Source organism: Leptonychotes weddellii, chromosome 1, assembly GCF_054177405.1.
Source record: "Leptonychotes weddellii isolate Sample4059 chromosome 1, ASM5417740v2, whole genome shotgun sequence".
Classification (NCBI taxonomy): domain Eukaryota; kingdom Metazoa; phylum Chordata; class Mammalia; order Carnivora; family Phocidae; genus Leptonychotes; species Leptonychotes weddellii.
The window spans coordinates 14,677,015-14,692,537 of NC_138369.1; the positions used below are offsets into that span (position 1 = coordinate 14,677,015).

General features: G+C 55.1%; 1 protein-coding gene across 8 annotated transcripts in view; it reads right to left on the reverse strand.

Moving 5' to 3' along the window:
* Window positions 1-15,523, reverse strand: part of PFKFB4 (6-phosphofructo-2-kinase/fructose-2,6-biphosphatase 4) — a 34,448-nt gene that overhangs the window by 16,581 nt on the left and 2,344 nt on the right. For 3 of the 8 annotated variants that reach the window (XM_081817094.1, XM_081817088.1, XM_081817106.1), the window contains exons 1-7: window positions 14,197-14,379; window positions 8,957-9,073; window positions 8,715-8,811; window positions 4,205-4,271; window positions 1,708-1,782; window positions 1,292-1,348; window positions 442-563 (exon numbers count right to left, since the gene is read on the reverse strand). In XM_081817094.1, the coding sequence (XP_081673220.1) occupies window positions 442-563; window positions 1,292-1,348; window positions 1,708-1,782; window positions 4,205-4,271; window positions 8,715-8,811; window positions 8,957-9,073; window positions 14,197-14,293 (632 nt within the window). In that variant the 5' untranslated portion in view covers window positions 14,294-14,379. Of the gene's footprint in view, window positions 1-441; window positions 617-1,291; window positions 1,349-1,707; window positions 1,783-4,204; window positions 4,272-8,714; window positions 8,812-8,956; window positions 9,074-9,587; window positions 9,610-13,178; window positions 13,360-14,186; window positions 14,380-15,523 lie in introns of those variants that run through there. The other 5 variants (XM_081817103.1, XM_081817109.1, XM_081817114.1 and 2 more) reach the window with 5 other exon arrangements.

Below are 15,523 nucleotides of genomic sequence, written 5' to 3' on the forward strand. Positions count from 1 at the left end.
GCTCTCCGTCCCCCCGTCTCAAAACACAGACTGCGCACTTAAAGAACGCGTAATGTTCGCAAATGCCTTGCGGGAAGACTCTCCACATAGAAATTAGGCTTGATTTCATAAGGGAATAGCAGAAAATTCTGTTCTTTCTTCCTTTCTTCCTCCCTCTCTCCCTCCCTTCCATGCTAGTAAGCTCTATGCAATGCAGGGTCATTGAGTCACATGGAATAACAGAAAACTCTGACTTGCAGAGCCCCAGATAAGGTAATAGGGGTTCTGCAAGTCACCTCTGGCCCACAATTTCTGCCCGAAGGAAAGAAACAAGGCCAGACCATCTCTGCCTGTGGGGGTGGCCACTCAGCCACCACCCCGGCGAGTCACAAGGAGGCAGCTGAGCAGGACCCCCACCACCCACCCATCATAGCTGCAGGACATGGTGCTCTCCTCACTCACCTGTCCAGGTCCTCATCCAGCGACTCGTACGAATTCTCATAGCACTCAATGCGCCGCATGAAATCTTCCGTGGCCTCGTCACTACCGTGGTTCACATAGTCAGGGCTGCCCAGTTTCACTTGCTGCCGGACCAGGCACAGAGCAAGGACACATCAGGCTTGGAGGCCAGGCAGGGCTAGAGACCAAGGAGGATGCTGGGCAGGGGGCGAGGGGAGGCTGAGCCAGGGGCCAGGACAAGGCTGGGGGCATGAGGCTGGCAGCCGATCCCTGGAGACTGGTTCCGTTAGAAGGCGTCCAGCAGTTCCCTGGTCTTAGTTCCCACACCAGTGCCAACAGAGTATTACTGGGCAGCCTAAGATAGGAGTCCTCATCTTTGTGGCACAGGGGGATGTGAGGCCAGAGGGGCAAAGGGCCCGGAAGCCCCTTCCCAGCTGAACCATCTCCCCCAACCCAGATGTTCATTCCTTGGATAAACAGGGGGCAGGGGAGAGAGGTCAAATCTCTTTCGCTTTCAAAATATAAACATCACTTCCTACCCCCACCCCCTACCTCCAGAGGCTGAAGCTCCTCTCTCACTGTCCAGGGAATGATGAGGGGGAAAGGGAGGGGAAGGTAAGAGGAGGGAGCAAGAGTGAATGCCCCCCACCTACACGGCCCTCCACACAAGTGGTGCTCAGGAGTCTCCGATTACCTGACCTGGTGTTGCACTGCCTTCCCTCCCCGCCCCCAATGTTCAAGAAGCTCAAATCGAGGCCGGCCTAGGCACTGGCCCAAACCCGGAGACAGACCTCACTGTCACATGCCACCTCAGCTGTATTATTGCCCCCACAAGGTCAGAGACACCACTCACCACAATGTTAGCAGCTATGACCTCAGGATCCACACAGATGGACTCCACAAAAAAGGTCTTCGGCAAGGACAAGGGCCGGCAGGAGGGAAGGAATCATAGACACATTCAGGGTCCTGGGCCTGGCTCCATGGAGCTCCCACCTCCCTGATGGCCAGGTTGACCCCAGGCCCTTCTTCTGGGGGTGGGGACAGAGTCGAGAAGCCCCCAACCAAACTAGGTGCCACCCTAGCCAGGACCCTCCCATGAGATGCCCACCTCCCCGAAAAGAAAACCCCAGACAGAGAGGAAATAGCAACTCCTGTATCCCACATCCACTCTGGAGCCCACCTGCCTGACACCCACGCACATCAGGAGGCTGTGAGGGGGGTCCACACGTGCCACAGCCCGACCGAGGAAGTGAACCAAAGATGCCTCACCTTGTAGCCATTCTGTTCCCCAAAATTAAAGATGGTCGCTCTCCGCTCTCGGGTGGTATTCGTTGCATCAAAGACCTAGGACCAAACCAGGGTTCACTCGGACTCTGGCCCTGGAGCAGCAGGGAGGCCAGCCGACAGCAGCTGCACAGGGACCAGATTTCTCATGGGGACCAGCTGGTGCCCAGGCCACCCGCCTGGCCGGTCTCCTTTAGACCTGCGAGGCCCGGGCCGGGCACCCCCTTCCTTGAGGAACACACCTCAAGGAAGCTGGGAGGAATGGGTGCCTGTGTTCCCAGCAGGTACTCAGTCTGTGCTTGGCCAATAGGACTTCCTGTAAAACCAGTTAAACATGGAGTGCAGAACCCCTGTTTATTTCCACTCCATCCCGAGACTCCATGAAGATGGGAAAAGAAGAATAGAGAGAACGGAAGAGGAGATGTCAACTCGGAGAGACGGAGCAAACAGCCAGCACGGCACACCCACCTGTGCAGAACGGGGAGCATCAGGAATGGGACCCGGTTGTCTCAGAGAAAACGAACAAGGGTGCAGAGGAAAAGGGGGGACTGCCCGGCGGTGCAACTAAGAGCAGGTGGAGCCCCAGGCCCTCTCCCTGCCTCATCTGGCCAGGCTGACTCGTCTGGGGCTCCTCATGAACCACCTGGGGCCTGTCCACGTGCCCTCAGGGGTGACCCACTCACCCGCATGTCTAAAAGCAGCTTTTAGAGCACCACTTTTTTAAAAGGGCATTCAACCAGGGCTCATGGGCTGCTTCAGCAAAACCCCAAATGTGAAAAACAGACTACATAAAAAAGAATAAAGGAACTTTGAGAAAATGAAGACAGGGCAGAGAACAGAAAGATATGTCAAAAAAAAAAAAAAAAAAAAAAATGGGGGCGCCTGGGTGGCTCAGTTGGTTAAGCGACTGCCTTCGGCTCAGGTCATGATCCTGGAGTCCCGGGATCGAGTCCCGCATCGGGCTCCCTGCTCGGCGGGGAGTCTGCTTCTCCCTCTGACCCTCCTCCCTCTCATGCTCTCTGTCTTTCATTCTCTCTCTCTCAAATAAATGGATAGAATCTTTAAAAAAAAAAAAAAAAAAAAAAAAAAAAAAATGTTATCTAAAGAGAGATACAAAATACTGTAGTAACCCCGAAACAGAAACAGAGTTCTAAAAAACTGGAACACTCAGCGATAAGAAATTTAGAATTTAGAAATTAAAATATGATCACAGAAATTCTTTAAAAATTCAACCGAATGCTTGTATGATAATGTTGAGATAGTCTCCCTGAAAATAGAACACAAGTGACAGAGATAGGCAATCAGGAGGGAAAAAAAAGATATAATTAGGGCTCAAGCCCAGCATGAAACCCCCAGGAGTTCTAGAAAAAGCAGCTCAGAAAAATGGGAGTGGAGCAGAGAATCAATTGTCAGAAACTGGTGGGGGTGGCTTATCAAAGTAATAACAGATGACAGGTTCCCTGACCTGTTAGAAAAGAGTTTCTCATTGGAGACGGCCACCCCAGGACCCAGCATGGCGAAGACCCACCATGGCGAAGACCCACCACAAGGCCCTAAAGTTCTCCCCAGAGAAAACGGCATGAGCAGCCCCAGTTCCCTCCAAGAGATGAAACTTTTGGGAAGATCAGCAAATCAGAATGCCATCCGACTTTTCCACAGCTACTCTAGAAGCCATACTACAACAGAGCGATGTTGTGGAAATTCTAAAGGAAAAATACTTCCCACCTAAACCCAACCATCAAATATGAGGATAAAAAAAGACAGTTCCAGACACACAAGATCTCATGCGAGGTAATTCCCAAGTACCTTCCTCAGGAAGCTACTGGAGCATGTGCTCCAACTAAACAAGTCAGTAAACCAAGGAAAAAGAAGACATGGGGTCTGAGAGCAAGGCTTCAACTGGGGAGTCAGGAGGAGGGAACTCCAGAGACCCAGAAGGTGACTGATCCAGATGGGGCTGGGGGATTATGAGCTGCAGGAAGCACGCCTCCAAGAGGAAAAAGGAAGGAAAAAGCAGCTCCTGTGTTTGACTGCATAGGGGGAGGGGAGGGGCCTTTCCCATAGACACCCTTGCTCAATCTTGTCCCACCCATCCATCTGACAGGAGGGGCCAACACATCGTTGGAATTCCATTACCCAGGATTCAGCGGGTTCCTGGAACAGCCACTACATGTGAGGCAGGATTCTCCCCAGCCCAGGAGAAATCACATTGGCTAAAGACTTAGGTAACAGATACCACATGTGGTGACTGACAATGTGAGTATTCAGAAGGAAGTCCTACTGGGTCAAATGCAACCACAAGCCCAGAGGGAAATACCCAGCACATATCTAGCCTCTGGCTTCCTCCTATATACTGGCTGTAGACTTCCTCCCAAGGCTCTGCACACCCTCCCTTCCCTGCCAGACACCTGATGAGCAAAGGGCTAGATGTAGCTAGGCTCCCACATGCCACTCCCAGAAGTCGCAGGGATGTCTCACTCACCGCCACGTGGCCCCCCTCCTCACTGAGAAACCGCCGGACATCACGGAGGGCTGCCAGCGCACACTGCCTTCAGAAGAGAAAACACAGGGTCAGCCCCGCACCCGACCCTGGCCCTCCAGGAGGGCCACAGATCAGAGACACATCCTACCCCAGACCGGAGAGGGCCCAGTCCCTGGGGTCCCTTCTCTTCTCAAGGGCTCTCTTTCCTTGAGGTCATTTTAGGCCTGTGTGCTAACTCTGCTGTAAGTGGAAGGCTATGTGCTCCTGGCCACTGGGGATTTTTTTTTTTTAAGATTTTGTCAGAGAGAGAGAGAGAGAGAGCGTGCGCACAAGCAGGGGGAACGGCAGGCAGAGGGAGAAGCAGACTCCCCACCAAGCAAGGAGCCCGATGTGGGACTTGATCCCAGGACCCTGGGATCACGACCTGAGCTGAAAGCAGATGCTTAACCGACTGAGCCACCCAGGTGCCCCTGGGAATATTTTTTAAAATACCACTTTTCTGCACTTTCTCTTCTCATCTCATTGTATACAAATCCAGGTTGCCATTTTGCCATATTCATGATTTCTAACTGTCATGCATTTCCCATAATTATCGAAATAAGCACTTTTATTATTTATTTATTTATTTATTTATTTAGGATTTTATTTATTCACTTGAGAGAGAGAGACAGCACAAGCGGAGGGGAGGGGCAGAAGGAAATGGAGAAGCAGACAGAAGCTGAGCAGGGAGCCCGATGCAGGACTCGATCCCCGGACCCTGAGATCATGACCTGAGCCGAAGGCAGACACTTAACCGACTGAGCCACCCAGGCGCCCCAAAATAAGCACTTTTAAAACCAGACGTTTCCTTGTGTGTGAGTGTTGGGGGCTGGTGGCAGGGAGAGAAAAGACACTGTTGAGGCCCCCAGGGCGACATTACACTTAATATTCCATTTGCTTTCCTGGAAAGAGAACCTGTGAAACTATCCCTTCTGGAGGAGGGTGCTGTGCCTCTGTCTCTTGCACCCATGTCCACAGACCCTCCAGAAGGTGAAAACTTCCCCATGACTGACCACTGACTATAATGCCTTCAGAATATCTCAGCCTTTTGGTTTATTGCTGCAAAATGGGCTGCTGTATCTAAGGATCTTACTCATTGTATCCCTTTCTCCTCTAAGGTCTGGAGACAAATAGATCACTCTGGTCTTTCATCTATTACCTGCACTTTTTTTTTTTTAAGACTTTATTTATTTATTTGACAGAGAGAGACACAGCGAGAGAGGGAACACAAGCAGGGGGAGTGGGAGAGGGAGAAGCAGTCTCCCCATGGAGCAGGGAGCCCGATGTGGGGCTCGATCCCAGGACCCTGGGATCATGACCTGAGCCGAAGGCAGACGCTGAATGACTGAGCCACCCAGGCGGCCCTTACCTGCACTTTCTTGATGCAAGAGTAAAGTTAGATCTTCTTCCATTTGTTTGATCTTCGGATTTGGTGCGTAAACCCCAGCGCGTCCAAGGGCAAGGCTGCCGGGTCTTCCGCTGGCCGGGCCACCGCACCCAAGCATGGAGGCGCAGGCCAGGCAAAGCAGGGGGCGGCCAGCTGGGGTCAGGGGCAAATCGGTGGCAGAGCTGGGTCCGCGTCCCTGGAAGGAGCTCTGCTCCTATGCCTCTTTGTGACCTTTCTGCGCCCCGGTGGGTCTTTCGGTTAAAACTTTAAAGAGCTTTCCTCTGCCCAAAACCCCTGAATTCCGAGAGTCCGGGGAACTGGCACGGCCGGAGCCATGTCTGGCCAGCCGCACGAGCGCTCCACGTCCTGGGCTAAGACCAGTGGGTTGCTCCAGCTGAGGCAGCACTGGCTAAGAGGGATCTCAGGGCTCCAGTGGAGACGTGGGATGAGCAGCCCGGGAGCCCGAGCGTTTGGGGGTGTGGGTGTGAAGCAGGGGCAGGCGTGTGGGACTGAGCCCTTCACCTGTGCAGACCGGTGCTAACTCCAGTTGGACCGTGTCAGAACTGGCCTGAATGGAACTGTTAGCCGCACGTGCACGTGCCCACGGGCCGGCCTGTGGGCTTGTGTGCGGTAGGAGACTGAGTGTGCAAGTATGAATGCGCCTGATGGCTTATGTGTACATGTGACCTGCACGTGCGCACATGACCCCGCATGCCCTTTCCTGGACCTTCCACTGTGCCCGGTGTCAGGGACAGACACCAACGCTGTGTAGCTCCAGGGACCTCAACAATGTGTGGTCACCCAGGGCTCTGGGAAACTTAGCCTTCTCTTCTCAGGCTTCCCATTTTAAAAAGTCTGATCCTTCTATGTTGCCAATTACCTGTGGGACCTTTTGGGCTGGTCATTGGGAAATGGTCCTGAAGCCCAGGGGCCAGAGCCAGCCTTTAGGTTCAGGAGGGAGGGTTTCGGGCGCCTGGGTGGCTCAGTCGTTAAGCGTCTGCCTTCAGCTCAGGTCATGATCCCAGGGTCCTGGGATCGAGCCCCACATCGGGCTCCCTGCTCGGCAGGAAGCCTGCTTCTCCCTCATCCGCTCCCCCTGCTTGTGTTCCTGCTCTCGCTATCTCTCTCTCTGTCAAATAAATAAATAAAATCTTTAAAAAAAAAAAAAAAAAGGAGGGAGGGTTTCTAGGAATAGCCAGAGGGCGTGCCTGCAGACAGGCCCCCATAAACCTGCCCCCAGCTTCTCCTGCTGGGGCCTCTGTTCCAGCTGGGCCACCCTGGACTAGCTCCCCAACCTCTCCAAGTCGGGGTTTCCCCATCTGAGTTAATCTCAATACTCCTACCTTCGACGGGAGGCCTGAGCAGATTTACTGGTGGGCCCTGGGAGGGCCAGCTCCCTTATTCTTCCCACAAACACTTTGGATTCAGACAGGCCTGGCTTCAAATTCAAACCGTGCGTGATCCTACACAGTACCATCACTTCCAGACCTTGGCTCCGCATCTGGGGGAGTGAGGTGATACCACCGGCCGCATGCAGGGGAGAGAAATAAGCTGGTCGGTGCCCACAGCTTGAGATTGTTACAGAATTTGCACGGGATACAGGCTCTGACCTACTAACTGGGTAACACTAGAAAGATGGACACAACGGTTTTTAGTGGTATGGGCTTAGGTTCAAGTCTGGGCTCTAGGAAGTAACTTGTTGTCTTGTGTGAGACTCCTGAACCTCAGTTTCCTCACCCGTAAAATGGGGAGGAGGAGTGACAACGGGCAGCATGCACCCAACACACAGCAGGAGTTCAAATATCAGTCCCCTCCCTTTTGTCTGGGTCACCAGAGGGTCCAGCCTCCAGTTTTACCCACAATTCGGCCACAGGCCTGAACGTCAGACTCCCCTGCCCTTCCTTGGTGCTGCTGCAGCCTGGCCGAGAGCCCACGCTGGGGAAGGGCCAAGCCCCACAGTGGGGAGCTCTTGCCCCCTGGTGGCCAGAGACGGAGCAGACAGCCTAGTATCCGGGCCTGGGCAACAACCCAGGAGCTTCTGGCCTGGAGCTCCACTTGATTTGGGGAGGTCACTAGAGCTGGGCCAACCTCTGCTAAATGCCCTACCACAGTGGCTGGACGCAGAGCAAGGGCAAGGAAGCTTCTTGATCCCTCAGCTGATACCTGCCCAAAAGAGCACAGATTCTCAGACCACCAGTTGTTCTTGGTTCAAGTCTGAATGGGGCAGGGAGGGCAAGAGGTAGGGTATCATATGCAAATTCATGAATGAGAACAGGAGGGTGAAGTCTGAGCCACATGAAAGCAAAGCCAAGGCCTGACCTACCTGTGCCAAGAACATGCCAAGCACATGCCAAGCACATGCCAAACATCCTCCAAATTTATCCGGGGGCAAGGAAAGGAAGGGTGCGGTTCTGGGTCCAATCCTTCTAGCTTTGTGAGAAGGTGCCAGGAGGTAGTCCCTCTCCCACTCTGCCCCATCCCAGAGGCCTGTGTCCCTGCACCCACTGGGCTCCCCTCCTTACCAGAGGCCATGCCCATGGAGGGCCTGGGGTAAGCAAGTGAGAGGTCTCTTCAGCGGCCCATGACCTGCCCTGGCTAGGTCTCCTCCATCTCTCTGAAGCCCCATCTTCCCCTCCCATAGGATGTCCTATGAATCCCAGGGCAGAGCCAGCCACCAAGAGGCCATACACCTGGGGTGCCTGGGTGGCTCAGTCGGTTAAGTGTCTGCCTTTGGCTCGGGTCATGATCTCAGAGTCCTGGGATCGAGCCCCAAGTCAGGCTCCTTGCTCAGCAGGGCACCTGCTTCTTCTCCTTCTCCCTCTGCCCCCTCCCACTGCTCATGCTATCTCTCTTTCTCTCTCTGTCTCAAATAAATAAATAAAATCTTAAAAAAAAAAGGGGGGGCCCTACACCCTCTCCCGTTGTCCCCATATCCAACACATCCCCAACCCCACCACATCCTGAGAGGTCAGGAGACCAGCCCTGTCACAGGCAAAGCAAGGCCAGGGCTCAGGAGCAGCTGGGCACCTGGGCTCCAGGGTCTTCTCTGTAAACACACATAATCACACACATACACATACTCACTTCCTGATTTTTAGGCCCTCTTCGTTGTCTGGAAGGAAGAACTCGAAAGACTTGTATGTCTTGACCATGTCCCGGCGATACTGGCCTACGTTGAATTCTGGGGGAAAGAAAGGCTCAGCTTTCACGCAGCATCAGCCCTCCCCAGTTCTTGACCTTGACCCACCCCAGGCCAGCCTTCTCCCTTCCCCTCCCCTCCCCCACAAAGCCCCAAGGCCCCCTTGGAATCCGAGGCCAAGTCTCACCGCGAGTGGGCACGCCAATCCAGTTCAGGTAGCGAGTCAGCTTCTTAGAGATGTAGGTCTTGCCCCTAGCGGGCAGGCCTACCATGACAATGAGCGTTGGGCAGTTGGTCATGCAAACTGAAAGGCAAGGAGGCCGTGTCAGATAAGGGCTGGGACGCCTTCCAATGTGCCCCCCCTCTGCTCCCCGCACAGGGTATCAGACGGGCCTTCCAGGCCTCCTGGCCTCAGACCCTGGTCTCGAGCCACCACCGGCATAACCCCGCTTCCCCGGCTTGTCCGAGCTCCAGCAGCTGCGGATGATCTCATCAGCCCCTTATCCTGATGGGTGCCTCGGATATAAAGCTGGACCCGCCCCGCCCCTGAATGAACAGGCCAGACAGAGCCAAAGCCCAGGAGATAGTCAACGCCCACCTGTCATCCGGGAATCCACACCCTGCCCGCACAGCCTTTCAGCATTCCTGCTAGCACAGTTCCACTGCTTACCCTCCCTGCTGGGAATTTTGCCTCATCCAGTACAAAGCCCAGCTCAAAAGCTGCTTCTTCAGCGAGACCTTCTTCCCAGCCACCTCCGTGCTACCCCGGCACACTCCCTCCATCCTGATCACCTCACCCATGAGTCTGCCCCCTGCACCTGATCACTTGGAGCGAAGGCAGCCCTGCAGTGTCTGAGCCGTTCCGGATCATGTGGTCTGGCACAGAGTTGGTGCTCAAAAATTATGGGGGGGGGGGCTGGCATCTCGAAATCCCCCAGGGTGAGTGCCGCAAGGGGCTGAGACCAGAGACCCAGACCAATGTCCACAAGGACTGTCCCTCAGACGGCCCACCTGCCACCATCCCACACGCTGCCAGGTCAGTGCGCCAGCCAGAGAAGTTGCCGAGGCCAGCGGCGGGGACAGGTCTGGACACAGCATCCCCAAACCCTGGCCCACTGGGACAGACACCAAGACAGCAAAACTACCGGCCTCACGTGACCCAGCTCCGCTTTCAGTGTGGCCTCACGGCAGAAACCTTAGAAAGCTTCCCTTCCACCGTCCCCAGCACCTGGGCCATGTGAAACTACGGCAGACAGACAGGCGGCCCATGTGGGGACCTGTCACTGCCCCTCTTTGCCCCCAGGGCTCTGCAAGTGCCTTCTCCTGGTAGCCCTTCTTGGACAGCCTGCTGGGCCCTTCCCCTCAGCTTGTCTCCCTCACCAGAGCTGGAGCACAGAGGCCCCAGGGGCAGCCCTGCCTGGGGCTCAGGAGTCAGGTCTGGGTTCCCCTCTTGACTCTGACCATGACTGGCAACTCTGAGCCTTGGTGTCCTCACCTGTCCAATGGGATGATAAATGCTCAGTGAGGCCTAGCACTATCTCCAGGTAAAAGCCAGGGGCATGCCTGGGAAGCTGTGCCCCCTGCCCGGCCCTGAGGACGCAGGTGCACCTCAGCACCCACTGCCCTTGGGACTTGGGGTGCAGAGGCACTTGTCCGTCTCCAGGCAGGCCCGCAGAGAAGTAAAGGGCCCTGCTTGCCAGTGGGGGCTCCATCGCTCCTGTACCTGACCTTTGGGCAAATGTGACCCAAACTGTGAGCCTCAGGGGAGGGAAGGAGAGGATCCCACGGAACACAGGCCAACAATGAGCAAGAGTGAACTTGCAGAAAAACCCCAGCATTGGCGAAGGTGAGAGAAAAGCAAGTTAAGCAAGGCCCTGCATCCTGAGAGCCAGTGACACTGAGGCGTGCGCTGTTTGCACAACTGCTGGTCAGGGCTCTCAGGCAACCGAAGGGCCGTGAACCAGCTAGTAAGCACGGGGGAAGCCCGCACACCCCGCCTGCTCCCCTCCTTCCCACTGCTCCCTGAAGGGCTCTCCCACAACCTCAGGAGTGGGGTTCTGCATCCCCTCTTCACATCTCCTACCTTCCCAGAGATAGCCCTGGCCTTCTCCCCCAGTGTGTGGTGACAGGATCCCCTCCCTGGCCCCATGCATGGCCACAGGAGGCAGGCAGGGTGGTCAACCAGGGCTGAGTGCAAAACAAGAGCAATAAAATTACCTATCAACTCTTCTCCTCAAGATAAGCTCTCAAGGAAATGACCCAAAGAAAGCTCAAAGTACAAGTGTATCTGCAATAGCTCTGCTTACAACAGCAAAACATAAGCAAGCTAGCAGAAGAGGAATTACAAACTGAGGCCCACAAGAGGGAACACACTACAAGGCCTGAACAGAGAGAGCATATGCACCAGGGGAGCTGGGGGTGCAGTCGGAGCTGCAGCTCTGGGCCCTCGAGAGCCTCGGGACTGAGCAATTTCACAGCAGAATCTGAGGCTTATGTGCAGAAGGAGATTTGCAGACATGTCCATTCAACTTACCTCACTGGTTCCTTTTCCTATAAATTTGCTTAGGGCCGCAAGAGCCCTAGGAATCAAGAGGCCCGGGACAAGCCTGGTGCTACCCCGTGATGACTTTCTGGTGGGCCACCTCAGGGGCAGCCACAAGTCCTGGAGAAGGTTCCAGAACTGCACCTGCTCCCACTTCCTTGGGGCCAGGCTGGGGAAGGGAGAACTCTTTAAAAGAAAGCAACCTGGCGGGGCGCCTGGGTGGCTCAGTCAGTTAAGCGTCTGCCTTCGGCTCAGGTCATGATCCCAGGGTCCTGGGATCGAGCCCCGCATTGGGCTCCCTGCTCAGCGGGGAGCCTGCCTCTGCCTGCAGCTCTCTCTGCTTGTGCTCTCTCTCTGACAAATAAATAAATAAAAAACATTTAAAAAAAAAAAAAAAAGAAAGAAAGCACCCTGGCATCACTGTCCTGTTCAGAGGGGACAGAAAGTCACCTCTCCTATTGTCCTGTGCACATTCCAGTTGTGTCCCTAGCCGAGAAGTTCTTGCTACCCTTTTGCTAATAAAGGCTATCACCAGCACTGTCCTCTCTGGCATGCTCCGAGTCCTTTCTTCAGCCCCTGCCTGACCGGCCCCCAGAGCTCCTCCAGGGCTGGCTGAGGGGTAAATGATGAAGAAGGTAAAGCTTCCAGGCCTCATGCGTAGCTCTGAGTTTCACCAAAGGAAGAAGAATTGCTCATGGAGAGCAGGGGTGGAGGAGGCAGAGCCAAGCAGCCCCTGGGGCCCTCAGGTGCCAGGGACTAGACGCCGAAGACAACCCACGACACAGCACAGACCAACCATGGGCTCCATACCTTCTTCTCTACAAAGCCCGTGATCAGGTCAGCTTCCACCTATCCCCCACCCTCAGGTCCTCATCTGTCCTTGTGGTCTTCCACCAAGTTATAAATCTACCATACAGGGGGTAAAATGCTACATGAACACAGGCTCTGGAGACTGGGGGTGCTGCCCAGACAGGTTCCATGTTCACTCATGGCTTATTCCCTGCTGTGAACTCGGGGACCCTTGCCTGGGGCCCAAACCCCCATACAATCTGCAGGTCTCATCTTTGGTTTCTTGGGTGCCTCCTCCTCCAGGAAGCCCTCCTGTGTTGGGACAGTCCAGAGTCTCACCTACTGTACCACCCTGAGACAGTGCCACACAGAAGGCCCTCTGCTCAGGCCAGAGGCATATTTTCACCGCATCCTTGGTGCTTGGAGAAACACAGGCCCCTCCCCACTGGGCCTCAGCATCTTTGCCATCTGGAATGGGGGTTGGCTCAGAGCTGCTGCTTCATTTCCTGACTCTGAGGCACTGAGAAGCAAAGAAGGGTGGTGACAAAATGACAGCACCAGCTGCCACCACTTATCAAGCATCTCCTCGAAAAGAGGCTCACAGCAGCTCCTGGGAGCAGGGATGATGACTGTCTCCACCCCACAGATGAGGAACCCATGGCCTAGCGGGTCAGCTCCTTGCCCAAGGTCACACAACTGAGCCACGACGCGTCTTGAGTGTTCCTGCCTTCAAAGCGCAGGTTCTGACTTCTTCCCCTTTATGTAATAACAGCGGCCACCCCCTCGTTAGGACAACACAGACTGGCTAGAAGCACGAGAGCAATGGGCCTTGGCCTCGGTCCCTCCAGAAAAGTCTGGAAGGAGGGCTGGCTAGGCGGTCGCCATTGCCTCTCAAGACTGCGTATTGACTGGAAAGCCATGGCCCGGGGTCTAAGCCTGATCACCGCCTCAGCATCCTACCCGGAACTACATCATGGTCAGAGCCATGATCCACGAGAATGCCCGGTCAAAACCATGGCTACCCCCTACCAGGACCCAGTGTGGTAAGAGATACACACAGCCCACCCACAGGACTTACATCTTGGTCAAAGCCAGGGCCCCCAGGCTGGCCTCAAGGCAAAACAAGAATGGAGCACTCTCCCCTCCCTTATCATGCCCAAGCAGAGGTCAAGGAGTACAGGGAGACCCGAGCACATTACACAATCTCCTGATCTCCATTTCTATATCTGTACCACAAGTTGGACTAGATGTTCTCTGAGGTCCTTGCCAACTTGCAAATTCATTATAATGTTTCAGCTATTCCTAAAAAAACAAACAAAAAAAACCTTTGTTTTTCTTGGCAATAAGTGATTGCAGACTCATTTAAGAACAAGCAGAAAGTCAAGTAAAGTGGATTAAACACCGGGATCCCAGGAAAGGTGAGCCCCTTAACAATTCTTTAACAATTCCATGAATTTCAGCATGTCTCCTGGATGTTTCCCCCTCCAACTTTACCATTCACCCACGACCCCACCTGGATGCATATACCCCCACGGACACAAAGACAGGTCCATATGGGACAGTGTTCTCACCTTCTCCATCCTCAACACAACTGCACTTCCCTGAAATTCCTCCCAAAGCTCGGTTTTAGGCCCAGAGGTGGGTAGTTAAGGCCAAGGGGACTGGCCCACCTTTGGGCCTCTGAAAGTTCTAGGCTCAGAAAGGTCAAGCGATTTCCATAAGGCCAACAAAGCTCAGACCCGGCCCACGCTCTCTGGCCTGAAGTGAATGGCAGCAGGAGGCTCCCAATCCTCCCCTGGCCTGACCTGGTGGGTACAGACTCGGGTGAGAGGGGGCCGACGCCTCCCGGAGGTGATGGTAGCCAGACCTAGCCCCTAGCGAGGGGCGACAGGGCCACGTACCTGTCTCCGCCCCCTGCTCTGCCACACCTGTGCCCGGCCCTCGACCTGTTCCTGCTCCCCTACCACCAGTCACGGCAGCCTCACCTGTCCCCCACCTGGTTCCTGGCCCCCTTTCCGTGCGAGACCACTGCCCAGGCCGCCCTATCCACCCATCCCCGTGCACCACCCTCCCCTTCTCCATGGACCCCGCCTCACCACGGCGCTGGCAGGCGTGCAGAGCGGGCCTCCCATTGCTGTACGGCATCCAGATCTTCTTCAGGGGGTTCTGGGTCAATTCCCGTGGGGACGCCATACCCGGGATGTGATGAGTCGGACTGCTCGGCTTCCGACCCGGCAGCCAGGCCACCTCGGGCCACTCGAGGCCCCGCCCCTCGGCCCCGCCCCTCCTTGAGCCTCGGCCACTCCGACTCCCCGCAGGCCCCGCCCCAGAACGAGTAGGCCCTACCCCGACTGAAGAGGGCCCGGCCTCCGACCACGCATGCCCAACTTGCCTGCCAGCCGGTTTTGGACCCAGCAGGCCCGCCCTTCACGCCGAGATCGGGGACGCGCATGCCCAACTCCCCACAGGTTCAAGGCCTGGATAATAGTGCGGACCCTGCCGGAGATGCACGAGCCCAGCACGCCCAACGGGACCGCGCAGATTTGCATCGGCCTCATCCACCGCTTCGCTTTGCACAGCCTTGCCCCCAGGGTACCCGGGTTCCGCCCATTGCTACCGCTGATCTCAGGGCCCCCGGGAGGGAGGGATCTGCAGGCCAAGGAGCTCCGCCTGCTTGACCCGCAGGTCTCAGTTGGTCAGGACCAGTCTGGTGGCCCCTGCGTTATGCCAGTTGTCAACCGCTGCGCCCCCCAGCCGTGTGTCCCGACCCTCTCTCGAGCCCCAGGATTCTTCCTCGCCCACTGGAGTGACCGGCGCAACCACGCTGGAAAAATCTTTTACCTCACGGACAGGGACATCTCAAAATTGTTTACTCTCTTTACCTTGGCCGCTCGGGAACTCAGGCGAAACTCCAGCCCACCTGGAGCACGTGAGCAGAACCTTTTAACCAAGGTCCCTGGGGACTCACTGAGCCCTGGCAGTATCTAACTTCTTCCAGGATTTCATTTTTACCAATTAAATTGTAAATTGTAAATTTGCATATATTAAAAATGATCCTCCATCTCATCATCAGGAAAATAGAATGCAGGCATCATCAACCTTACAGGATTCTGGTATAGATTAAATGTGTCAGTGTCTGAGAAATCCATTCTAAAGCACATTAGTGATATCGTTTATATTACTTATCTCCCTCCTGTCTCTAAGAATGCAGTGGAAGCAAAGGGCAGGGGAGAAATCCAGAAGTTCAGGAACCCTGGGTCGTTCTTTATCTCCTCAGGCCAGCTTCTCCAAGTTCTGTATACTTTCTGTCCTGGGCCCCCCCCCCCCCCCCGACACTGCTCAAACTTGGGTCACACTGCCCCCTAGCGATGTCCTCCACAAAACCCCCAGACAGGATCATGACATCCTCAGGTTCTCTGCCAG